Raw genomic sequence first — 13,634 nt, forward strand, 5'->3', positions numbered from 1 at the left:
ACACTGCAAATACTTGCAACACAACCAAACAAACACACTACAAATACTCACAACACAACCAAACACACTGCAAATACTCACAACACAACCAAACAAACACACTGCAAATACTCAACACAACCAAACACACTGCAAATACTCACAACGCAACTGAATACAGAAAACATGCTGCAAATACTCACAATGCAACCATACACGCTGCAAATTTGAACATCCTGATTGCATGTGAGTATTTGCAGTGCGTTTCTGTATTTAGTTGCATTGTGAGTATATTTGCAGTACGTTGTCAAACTGATGATGTTTTCTTTCTTTGCTGGTGTTTTTTTTTTATTCATGTTTTCTTCAGTTGCAGCGCATTGAGCTCTCTTGGCCACTAGATTTCCCTTAATACCACCCAAAACTTATAACATTGAACTCTACAGTAACTATACATTATTTGTTAGAGTACTAATAAATGGAGAAGGATAAAGGTTATGATCAGTGTTCTGATGGTGACTTGATTGTTTGTTGCAGTATTGTTGGAAACCCTCCGGTGCGCAGTAAGAGCGTGGCCAACCTCATGCACCAGGACCCAGAGGACTACATGATGGTTCTGCCTCCAGCGGACTACAGCGACCCGCCCGCCAGGAGGAACTCCACCAAGAGCCTGATGCAGACATACACCCCACACTCTGAAAACTCAGTCTCGGTCAGTCTTCTTCATCTTCCACTATACACACACTGAATGCTGCTTTTGGGTTGTATTCTCATCACTCTAGGCTCATAGAGTCTGTTCAGATTATGGTTGATCTTTGTTTGTCGTCACGCAGGCGATTAAAATAGGCAAAAAAAATCCCATTTACTTGCATTGAACTGTGGTGAGAGGGTGTAAATAACCTCCCAGGACACACAGCATCATGGCTGTGAGTTTCCATTGGCAAGCATCAAAAAGTCTGTTTAAGCTCTAAATGCTGTTGTTAAATAGGGTAGGCTGTGTTCATTTAATTTAGCTCAGAACATTTGAAGTCCTCTCAGGTATAGGTGTGGGTATATAGGTATACCTAACTTGCGTTGCTTTTCAATGTCCACACTTGCTTTTCAATGTTATCTGGGAATTGAACCCATGACCTTGGCGTTGCAAGCGCTAAAGCTCTACTGTTTGAGCCACAGGAAAGCTACAGTCACAGTTCTTGTGTCTGAGTGGATCAGAGGATCAGGATCACTTTAAAGAGGATTGCCGGTGGAGCAAAGCTAAATCCAAACTGCTCACATAGACGAGTGTCACCCGAGAGACAAACAAAATCTACCCATTCAATCCCACAGTTTATTGTGACCTCATGAGACAGAGTCGTTGTTTGACAGATCATATTACAGATTGTTATGGGAGTGGGAGTAATGCAATTCACTTATTTTTACTGGAAATTCAACTCCTTAATGTATTTATTACATAAGCATCTACTAGTAACATCTATGTGGTTATGTTATGTAATATATGCATAAATATTTAATTTTAAAAAAATTAAAGAAACTTCCAGCATCTGCGACTTAAAAGCTGCAAACCCAAAGATAAGATTAATTATAATAAATAAATGATAATTCTGACATATGAGCAAAACCAGCTTCACATTATGAAGCACTTGTTTGAAGCCAAGACTCAAAACTGCATTATAAAAAGATTGGACACATTTTGCATCTGTAGTAAAATGGCCGATGTAAATACACACCTACAGACCTGTGACACGTGACCACGCATCAGTTGAACTCAATATTAACACACCATATTTCTTGACTATGTTTACAGCGAAAATCCGAGGATCAATACGAAATCACTCCCATTTTAACACTACAGTAAAACATTAAATAAATATCAGTAAATAATGGTAACCTAAATAATAGTTTTTTTTAAACATTCGTTTTATATTTCCCGACAAGATGCGTCATATACAGTAGTCTACCGCTCTCAAACGATTTAATAGCGCTTTTAAATGTGCCAATTTAAACTACTCGACTATATAATTGTGAGAGAACACAAAAGCATTGAAATATAGTTTTTCTATATTTTCCCTTTCCCAAATTAATTTAGTTTAAAAAGTAGTGGAAATGGGCTTAGGTTTGACCAGACATGTGCCGGTATTCGGTAATGCGATAAATCGCGGTAATGAATATGCACGATATTGTTATCGCGGGCTCTTCAAAATACCATGAAAAATAATAGATTTGAATTTAGACTTTTAGAGCGCGCATTAGCTTATTTTCCATCTACCGTTCAAACACTGCGTGCTGCGCAAAACACGCACGCACTCTGATGTAAACAATCCCCACATGTATAAGCACTGTGTGCATGCGACAGTGCGCACTAGTCTAATGTAAACATTCCTCACATGGAGTAGAAGCATGGCGGAACGCTCCCGGCGATTTATCCCCGCAGGGCTGCCAACTCTCACGCATTCAGCTTGAGACTCAAGCTTGAGACTTTCAGACAGGACACGGAATACGCGCGCAGGGATGTTTTGTTGCTGCGTCCACCTGCATCGATCAACACACGCCGTGGTTAAAGTACAAAATAGTTCAACTTTTTATTTGTAAAATGGCAAATCGCGTTGTATCTGAAGGGCAGCGTTGAATCAAGCGGGCAGCGTTGCGCATTCCGCGTCCTGTCTGAAAGGCGCTTAACGCATTTGACACTTTTCACACGCTCTCCCACAGAGAAAAATCACAGGGCAAAGAGGACACTGACACCGACAGACTAGACAGAGCAGGTTACTTTTGATATTAAAATTGTTGTTGATAAATTGATAGTTATTGATAAATCAGCATTTAGGTTCTGATCACAGATCGTTGCTCCTCAGTTCAAGTAAACCGATCATGTTACTTTCGTTTTTATTTAAAGATACAGTACAACTTACCGAAAGGTATATTTACTTGTACATAATAACGATCAATGAGTGTTTTCAAACACGGAAAGAGGTCAGTAACACTGCAGGAGAACAGTTGTGTCGCAAAACGTTACATTTACCTCAGGAAAGCCATTTAATGACCAGCAAATTAGTTGAATAGGAAAAAAATAGCAAGGAGTATTTTGCTAAATATTTAATTATTCTCTGTTTTTTATAATTGAATATAAATATATTATATATTATATTAAATATATATTAAATATAATATATTAAAAAGTTATATTATTATATATTAAATATATTAATTAAATGTAAATATAATATATTTATTATATATAATAAAATTAAATATATTTAATTTCTCTCTGTATGTTTACAGCATTATGTGAGATTTTTTTTTTTTTGAGAAACATTAACAGACTCGGGCCTACCTAATATTTATCCAAAACAGTCAATATTGAATTAAGACTGAAATCAAATCCAAGAATTTAATTGAATAATACAAACAGTAACCTACCAGTCATTGTACCATGTAAACATTGTAACATGTTGTCACTAAACTTTAAACAATTCGGTTTAGTTATATGTTTTGAAAATCACAATTACACATTCTGATGTAAGTTGGGTTTTTTTTAGAGACCCACAATGCATCTGTTATTCTTGAGCATTAAAACATTAATTTCATAAGAATATCGTGATAATACCGAATACCGTGATAAAAGCTCAATCAATTAACCGCAGCATGAAAATTTGATACCGGCACATGCCTAGGTTTGACAGATTTAGCAAGTGTTGCAATTCATAAAACAAGCTAACCTTACAACCTTTGCATAATAAACTAGACTTTCTCATTGATGGAGATGCAGTGCTGCCATTGCCAAGCTGTACTTCATTGTCACATTGGGCAGAAACATTTTATCCCCATATTTTTTCCCACTTTACTTTGCTAATGGTCAAAGATAGTGGGGAAAATAGGCAGCTTTAGATCGGCCGCGTCTGAAAATTGCATTTCTCGAAAATAGTACGTCCAAATTCATAAAACTGGGCTAATAAACTACTTCTGGTGAGATTTTGACAATTTTAAGTCCAGATTATATTCACACTTTTCTAACATGCAGAAAGTAATTATTTCTAACTGAACCTGTAATGAATATGCAGCGAACACATGATGTTTCTAACATGACGAGATGTCCTAAAACATATTATTTGCATATGCAAACACACGAGGCAGAACTGTGGGCAGGGACGCATTCCTACCAATGGATGTAAATGATGCTGTTTTGTTTATTCCCAGAAGTTCCTGTGTTTAATGCGCCCACAGCGATTTCACATGTCTAAAGCCAGCAACGTGTCACGGTCCACGTCTATTGTTTTATACTCATGCTCAAGTCTAATGAGACGCGTGAACTCTTTCCAGGTGTTGGTTTAATGAGGTCTAATGCCACCTGGCTGTTAGTGTTATTTGCTAGGAGCAAGCCCTGATTTGTGATGTTTGTGGGGTGCGGGTGTCAATGACCAGGCTGTGAAAGTGGATACTGCTCTCTCTGGATGCGGTGAAATATTCATCGAGCCCCACACACACACATCCGGGCCACGGCTCAACCTTTCCGATGGAGTTCCACAAACCTGAAACCTGTTTCAAAGCGCTCGCAGATCCACACGTTCATTTACCACGACTGTGGCTCACATCCTGGTACTGTGCCCACAATAGCGCCAGATCTGTAGGTGTGAAGCCCTGTTGTTTAGCACCTGTCCTCCCTGCCGAGGCTTGGCGAGGGACTCGTGCCATGCAGTTACTCAAGCCAAGCTCGTCTATCCACCCTGGAAAGCCGGGGTTAACGCGGACACTCTTTGTAAAAGCTCCCTGTATTAGTAGCTAAGCAGGAAAGGGGATCTTTCCCTTCAAGCGAGAGGCTGTATTTTTCCACACACACTGTGTTATGGGTCTTGAACGCTCACAGGTGAAGAAGGCATTGTGAAAAATGGTTTTCTGAGTGCGTGAAAGAAAAAGAAATGTGAATTTCACTGTTTTCAATGACACTGTCATCAGACAACATCTGAACGCACGACTGCAGTCTTAGAAAAAAGGGTTCATTGGGGTACTATACATGTAGCATAGGGTTCTTTACTCAACTCCAAAGAACCTTTTATGCTAAAAAAAGATCGGCACAACGTTTCTTTATAGGCTATTATTCATTCATATTTTACATTATTCTGCAACATTTTGTAGTTGTAATTAAATTATTGTTTATTAAACTGATGTAGTAACTTAATATCACATTTAATCATGCTGATTTTTGGAGGAGAAAAACTACATAAAATGTTTCTAACCCCCATATTTTGAATTGTGTGATCACATGCATTCATAAATACATTTTAGGGTCTTGATGTTTGTCAATAATATGAAATGGATGAACCCAAAAGGTTCCATATAGAACCTTTTTCCTGGTTACAAAGAACCCTAAAGTGTTCTTATTATTGAACCCTTAAAAAGGCTTCTGTATAGAACCTTGTAGGGATTCCAAATACGTAGCGCTGATAGAACCTTTTAAGGTTCTATATAGAACCTTTTTTTTCTAAGAGTGGTGGTGTCTAACCAGATTTATACAGCCATGTTGCTGATATAGACTGGATATGCACAGCTGGACGACAGCAGCAGAGCGATATGATGCCAGATGCCCACTAAGTGAATGAAGAGGCATGTGTTGCCTGTGTACGGGTACTGAGGCGCACGACTGCCCTCTGGTGGAGATCTCAGTACACACTGTCATCAATATTGCACAAGTACCGCTGTTACTCGTACACAAGGTTGCACGTTTCAGAAAATCACTTCAATTCATCATGAATGATGCCTCAAATTGTGTGGCTGGTTGATCAGACTTGGGGTTTTCATCTTGGGAACAAAACAATCCCACAGATTCACAACAGAGTAGAGCTGCACGTTTTCTGGAGGTTTTTTTTCTGATAAAAATTGCGATTTAAAATTATTATTATTATTAACAAAAACTGTACACCACTGTTGTAATATTTCTCTGTAAAATAGAAAGAGTATTTTATAAAATACAGGTTTATTTTACAGTGACTAAAGTTTAAATACTAATATTTATGGCTGTCCTCATTTCATTTTCAATCAGAAACCATTTAATTGTGAATTTTTTTTTTTGTTAATTATAAAATCTGATTTCATTTTTTTAAAGCTCCAGATTTGCTGTCCTTGTTTGGAGAGCTGCACTATTTATATCAAAATAACAATAGTAATAACTATTATTATTATTATTATTATTATTATTAATAAATACAAATATTTAACAAAACAAGGAATGTTACAGTACTATTGAATAATTTTTATTTCTTTTTATTTCCTTTTCCTCTTCAGAACATGATCATTAGCAACAGATTTTAGAATTAGAACATATTTTAACAAAAAATAATAAAACAATACAATTATAACAATACAATAACAATACAATCACACAATACAATTATAAAGTGAAAAAGAAAAATAATAAATAAATTAAAAAAACACACAAAATGTAATACTGTCAATAATATAAATATTAATGGAATGACGAGAAACGGACTGTATGATAATTCAAAGAATATATCGGAGCATATGCACGGAGCATATATCTATTGTGATATTTAAGTGTAACATAAAAAAAATTATATTACAGTATAAACGTAAAATTACATTATTAATCATTATGGCTGCCATAATTAATTCTCAGATGTTAAACCATCAGTTAATTTTGATTTAAAATCTGCAGGGAGCCCTTAAAGCTTCTCTTTTGTTGAAAAGCGCTTCTCATAGTGAAGTATGTTAAGATGGTCGGCACATGAAAAACACTCGAAAAGCAACTCGAACACACGCATGTTCAGTGTATCAAGCCAGTTCTTGAGCTGTTGATGTGTAAATAAACACAATGCCGCACTTGACTCTGAAACACACGGAGCATATCTCTTTAAATTAAATCCCAGCCTTTGATTTTGTCCCGATTTGATCCCGCTCCGTCACGCTAAAGTCGTGTCGAGAGGTCGATATCACAGAGATCATTTGATGGACTCTGTAAACAACCACCTAAACCACAACACAATGTTTTAATGTCTGCTTTTAAATTTGCATCTTGTGATATTTTGAGTACTTTACATGACACGGCCAATGCACAACTTCAATCACATACAACACAATACAGACAATAACATGTGATAATAAGAAAATAACACATTTCAATGCAATGATTAAAAGCTAGCAGCATACTACATACTAGCGCTGTAGTCAAGACCACCTTTGTCGAATCCAAGTCAAGACGTCTTCCAAAAAGTCTTCAGGGCCTGAATTTTGTTTTTGCCAAGCAAAATTCTTAAATTTATCTTCGCTAAATGTTTGCACTCATTGCATTTTTACAATGGGGTAATGTTGTTAAGAATTTACACAACACGAAGCTTGATTTAAATTGTTCAATTAAATAAAAAAAAGTTGCACAATTAAATACAATACAATAAAGATACAAATAAAGAGAAACGTTTTTGAATAGGTCTAACACTAGTATTCATAGACAGAAACTGAATAAAGTAATCAAATGGAAAATAACACTGGATATTATTTTAATCCTGAATAAATTAAACACATAGGCTATTAATCCTGATTCCTTTAACTTAAAGCTCTCTTTTGTTGTTTTGACGACAAAATTAATGACCGACACCATACAGTATGGTTGCTGTCACTTTAAGAGCTAGTTCACGGATTGTGTGTTATGCTGGCGTGCGTTTTATGCTTATTAAAGACAAAACCGACTATGTTTAGAGTATTATACTCACGAAGACCGAAATTGACGCAGTTTTGCGTGTTAAAGCAATATAATCCGTGAAAAATTACTTTTGTTACTGGCCAGCTCATCTGATCTTGAGGCGGATTTTCTATGAATGTGCGCATTGTCATCCCAGTTTAAAATCACTTGAATGTTAAACTGGTAAGACTTAAAAAGACGTGCAAATGGTAAACTTTATTCACGACGCACTGCTGGCCCGATTGTGCAAGTCATGTCCCGACTCCTAAACTCGATCGCGGCAGCCCTTGATGCTTGCCTTCCACAAGACATTTTGAGAGAAGAGATAGACGCGGCAACGCTGAACACTCGCGCTGTTTGTGAAATTGCGTCGGGCAGATAGTTTTTAAAAGAATGATTTGATTTTATAATCTTTGTGGATTACGATTGCGGAAATATCCCGCATTGTAAATGGGAGACCTGCGGGAATTATTAGAATTATGCGCAATCCCGCGCCGAAATTCGAGCCCTGATCTTATGCATGTCATTATAAAGACAGTAAGTCCAAGACTGGACTTGAATACTACAGTCTACTTGCGTTTTAAAAAATTAGTTTGGAATAAAAGAGTTTTTATAGCGATTAGACTTCGTTAGACATCGTCTACCCAATGGTAGCAAATTAAAATACATACACTCTTAGAAGAAATGGTTCTATTTAGAACCAGAAATGGTTCCATCCCCCGCTTCATATATGGAACTCCAAAATGGTTCTATATAGAACCATAAGGTTCTATTGGCCAAGTATGGAACCCCAGGGTTCAAAATAGAACCCAGAGGAACCCTTTTTTTAAGGTTCCAAATACGTAGCGCTGATAGAACCTTTTAAGATTCTATATAGAACCTTACATACACACTAAGAGTGTATGTAAGATTTGTGTATCATCTGAGACAATATTTTTGGCTTGCCTTAAAATAGATTCCTCAAACAGTTCTAGTGTTGCTTTGTTTATTGATTCCATCTCTTATGCATAAGTTTTGCATATGCATATGAGATATAATATTTGCACGCCAAAAAAATCCAAGACCGCATAACTCGCAGCTTATGAAAGACTCGCTCTCAGCTGACACTTTCAGTTTCCTGCACTCATACGTTTTATCCCCGTCACAACGGTCACATGGCTCGATCGTGCTCGTGTTTCCAGCAGGGCGAGATTCCAGGCGTTCAGTGAGCTCAACTCTTCCTGCTAGACGTCAAATGTCTAAAATGTCAAACCCGATGTTTCTGTTATTGATGGGAAGCTTCTCCACATATAATCAGACTGTGTTTTACTGATAGTGCACTACCATACTACTCTGCATTATATTAGATCATGCGAATGCACATTATGAAACATTTAGTATATTTGCCACAATGTACATCTAAAGCACACTGTGTGGACTACTCTATCCCACAATGTAGTGCACTCAGCTTGACCTTCCGTGTACAGTGTGATTTAAAGGAACCAGAAGCAATGAATCATGTTTTATGCAGATTAGACATCCAAATGTTAAAGGGTCATGAAATCTTTTTGATAAATGCAAGGGAGTGGGTGTGGTATGGCCATCACTGTCATCGCCAATGTCCCATGCACATATCGACTGTCACTTAAAAGCATTGTTAAAACGTGAGGAAATGGCAAAATTAAAGTCTTATGACGTATACGTATAGTTTTAATGTTATTATAAAATATATAGAGGTTTATTTAGACAAAAATTATTAATTTTCCCCTTTAAAAAATCGTTCCGTGCATAGCCTAGATCTACGCGCCCCCTGAACCCTCATGATAAAGATGGCTCTGCGGAGGTGGATGACCTCTCATTTTAGACACACACACACCTCTGAATGGATAGAAAAGTCATCGGGATACCGCATCACTCGCAAGACGCCACTTGGATTAGTTGTGGAGTTGACGAGGCGAAGTTCACCATAATCCACTTGTCGCAGCTCTCTCTGTGTCATTTGTGGCACACACTATAGTTTAGATCATGACTGTTTAGATGTGTCCGTGGTTGATGGCAAACAACCGTCCAGAGCCAGAGTCTAGCCCGGGCAGCATCGCGGGGAAACGTATTCAACGCACTTGGACTTTTGCACCATGAAAACAAACACGATTTCCTCTCTCATCTACTACGCGATATATCACAGTTTGACTTGTCTGTCGTTCGATCCACGTGGTGGCGTGAATAATTTAGAGGCAGTGTCTTCTCATTGGATATGAAAACTCAGTCTCATTAATAATTATGAGACACCGATGAGTCATCAACGCACTCACAGTGCACGGCCACGTCACAGCCGGTGATGTAGATTTTAAACCCGGAAGACGAAAAAAGCGGAAAAAAAACTCAAATGTAACTATTTTAACCCTGTTATTAAATCTAACAGATGCTAACATTGTCTTCAGTGGGGTTCAACACGCATACCTCTGTTAAAATCTCTGAAAATTGGGTCTGGGGTTTCATAACAAAATTGGATTAAATAGACAAATATGCTTTTTTTCTGGAAAAAGTATAACTGTGTTCCACTTGCTGAATTAAACATGGAACCAAATGAGGTCAAGTACCAATAAAGAAGCACATAACTAATTGAAACTTTTTTGTTGCATACTCGTTCACATACTTGTTTTTGAGGATCGAGTATACAGTATAAACTGCTAGTATGAGTGTCTTTCTCAGACTCTTACTCTTAAATGTCGTTCGCCCACTGAGATGAACACATGCTCTTTGTTTCCTGCAGGTCCCTCTGTCAAACGGGCTGCCGAAGCATCCTCTCCTAGGGTGAGTATTTATGGATCACGCTTGCTGTCTGTCCTCCATGCTTGTGATGGGATGCGACTCGACTAGTAGTGCAGCAGATTAGTAAAAAAAAATCAAACCAAACCACACACACAGAGTGAATGCATTACGCCCGCGCTCGGCCATCAAATCTAGTCCCGCGCCGCACTCTCAAGGGCCCGGCCTGACCCGAGGATAGTGACGGCAAATATCGGCCCGAGCCATGTTGTCGCTTGCTGTATGCTGTTTTGGTTTAAGTGTGTGCCATCATGTTGTTGTTGTCGCTTGCCATACTGCTGCTACGTGAGTGAAAGCCAAAAATGTGACATTACACAAAAACTCGATTTACCGCCCGCAACAAAAAACTCTAATTAATTTAATCGATTTTTCGCCCAGGCCTACCGATAAGTCACATAAGTGGAAGAAACGTGTAAGGTAACACTTTATAATAACTACACGCTAATAATCATTAGTTAAGCATGAGTAAACCATTAATTCATCATTCATAAAGCATTAATAGACATTAATAAGCAGTTCATAAATACAGCTATAAATGCTTTCTTCTTGATTTAAAAGCATATCTATAATTTGTTTAATAATTGTATTTTCATCCTTTATTAATGATCAATTTATCATTTCTAAATGAAGAATTGCATTTTTTATAAACCAGTATTTAAGAGTTGTCCGTGGTTCATACGATTACTTAGAGCGAGCAAGTAAATGATTAATAAACTATTTAAATGTACATTCATACATCTTATTATTCAGACATATAGTGATGGTAACTTAATGTGTTGATAAATGCTTTATTAACATGTATTAATGCTGTAATTAAGGGTTAATTTGGGTAGTTATAAAGCATTTAGTAGTGGTCAGTTGACTATTTTTGTGAGCTCATCTAAAGTGAGGACTAGTCATGCCTTGTAAAGCATTTTTAAAGGCTGTTAAATATTTCTATGTTCTGTATCACTGCGTTGTGTTTGTTACATTTTACTGTTTAGAAGATTGACGAGTCTTTAAATCGCCTTTAAAAATGCTTTACAAGGCATGAATAGTCCTCACTTTAGATTAGCTCACAAAAATAGTTAACTGACCACTACTAAATGCTTTATAACTACCTGTATTTACTCCATTTACTTACACTTTCTAAGTGGTCTTATAAATGACTGACAACTCTTAAACAACTGGTTTGCAAATAATGTTATACTTCATTTAGAAATTATTAATTGATCATTAACAAAGTATGAAAATACAATCATTAAACGCATTATGCTTATAAATCAAGAAAAAAGCATGTATAGCTATATTTATAAACTGCATATTAATGTCTATTAATGTTTTATAAATGATGAATTAACGGTTTACTCATGCTTAACTAATGATTAATAGCGTGCAGTTATTATAAAGTGTTACCAAGTGTAATTTAAAAAAAGCTTAGCAAAGAAAAGCACCATTCACAGTTTCTAAAGAAAATGTACAAATCTAGGTATTAGAAGCGTTCTTCAAAGCGTCCGTTGCATGTGAACAGCCAGAGTAACGGTGTTGTGTGTCCGCAGGGGAGGAAATCCATTCGCCACGGTAAAACTTCGGCCCACAATCACCAATGACAGATCAGCGCCCGCCATCTGATCGACACCGCAGCCTGGCCTTCATGCACCACAGTGAACACACACACACATTCCCACAGGGCTCGCTGGACTCAGACTGAGACCCTCCGCTGAGGATGCTGGGATTCACAGTAACACACTTAAGCACACAGACACAACATACTGTTGAACCACTATTTATGCCTGTCCCCTTAAAACCCCCCTCTCTCTCTCTCTCTCTCTCTCTCTCTCTCTCCGTGTGTGTGAGGGAGAGAGAGAGAGATAATATATACTAGTTATCCATACTGAATGTGTGTGTATATATAGAGAAGGAATCAATGTATATGCATTTCGCTGTAAGGATCACTAGTCAGAGTGTCATTCTGTAAATACGCGAGAGATTATTATGAGTGTGCGCTTAACTTTTTCAAATCATTGTCAAAAGTTTTTTTATATAAATATATATGCTTGATGGGATCCTGCTTCAGCAGAAAGGTCCTGATGATAGTGATGTGAACCGAAATGCTGTTCTACTAATTTCAGGTGTTGTCTGAACGGGTCATTATTCTTTATTAATCCAATGATCCTGGTAACTAGACCTGATGGACCCGTGAGCGTGAAGTGAATGAGAGCGTTGTGAGCCCAGTGAAGGTCTGGCGTGTTTACCAGAGTCAGCTGGCGTTTTAAGGGACAGTCGAGTTTGACCCGGAAGACAACGCCACCATCTACAGGAGCGGTTTGAGCTGATTTTATCTGATTTCATCAATTGTTTTAGGTTGCTTTTAGTCACAGCAGTGAATAATGATCCTTTGTCGGTCAGTGGATAGTGATTTATTTATCTTCTGCTTTCGGGGGAAACTATTCGTTTGGCTTTGATTGTATCAATGCACTTGTTGGCCTGAGATCTTGTAGATCATTGCTGTATGAAAATAAAAAGGTTTTATTTCTAAAAGTGTGTTAGTGTTAAAATATGAGAAAGCGTTTCATTAACATTAGAAACACTGTGAATGATTGAGAACGAATCATTGAAAGTCTTGTCAATTAGTCACCCGGTGCATGTCATGACGTACTCAACTAATCATGTGTGTTACGACTGGCATTCATATGCAACCAGTGGAAAACCCCGGATATAGACTGTGAAACGCATCGAACAAAAAAAAAAGTTTTTTTTTTCTGAAAATGATGTGAGGAAACCAAATTGCACCAGTTTTAAATTATACAAGAATATATGCTTGAAATTTCTTTACGCCACATGGAAAATTATGTTGAGTCAAATGTTGCTCCTTAAAGGGATAGTTCACGTTGAAATTAATTTTTGGTATGTTTTATCTTACCTCAAGGGCATCCAAGATGTAGGTGTCTTTGTTTCCACAGTATTTTCAATTTTGATATTTTTAGGTCAAACCGTTCTTGTCTGTCAGTCATATAATGGAGGTCTATGGTCACCACCTCAAAGAGCATGCACAAAGAAGACCAAATTAAACATGATTTAATGACTCGTAAATGTAAGTACACATTGATGGCCTAAGACACGAAACGAGCGGTTTGTGTGAGAAAACGAACAGCATTTATATCGTTTTTACCTCTTGTTACCA

The 13,634-nt window shown here is 37.3% G+C and overlaps 1 protein-coding gene across 1 annotated transcript in view; it reads left to right on the top strand.

Annotated features, from left to right (window-relative positions):
- The window catches only part of baiap2l1b (BAR/IMD domain containing adaptor protein 2 like 1b), a 77,681-nt gene extending 65,219 nt beyond the window's left edge, over positions 1–12,462 (top strand). Inside the window, exons 12-14 of the mRNA XM_039687256.2 lie at positions 514–688; positions 10,416–10,456; positions 12,010–12,462. Of these exons, the coding sequence (XP_039543190.2) occupies positions 514–688; positions 10,416–10,456; positions 12,010–12,082 (289 nt within the window). The 3' untranslated portion in view covers positions 12,083–12,462. The remainder of the gene's footprint in view (positions 1–513; positions 689–10,415; positions 10,457–12,009) is intronic.
- The last annotated feature ends 1,172 nt before the right edge of the window (positions 12,463–13,634 follow it).

This window comes from Pimephales promelas, chromosome 3 (assembly GCF_988280905.1).
Source record: "Pimephales promelas chromosome 3, fPimPro1.hap1.1, whole genome shotgun sequence".
In the NCBI taxonomy this organism is placed as follows: Eukaryota; Metazoa; Chordata; class Actinopteri; order Cypriniformes; family Leuciscidae; genus Pimephales; species Pimephales promelas.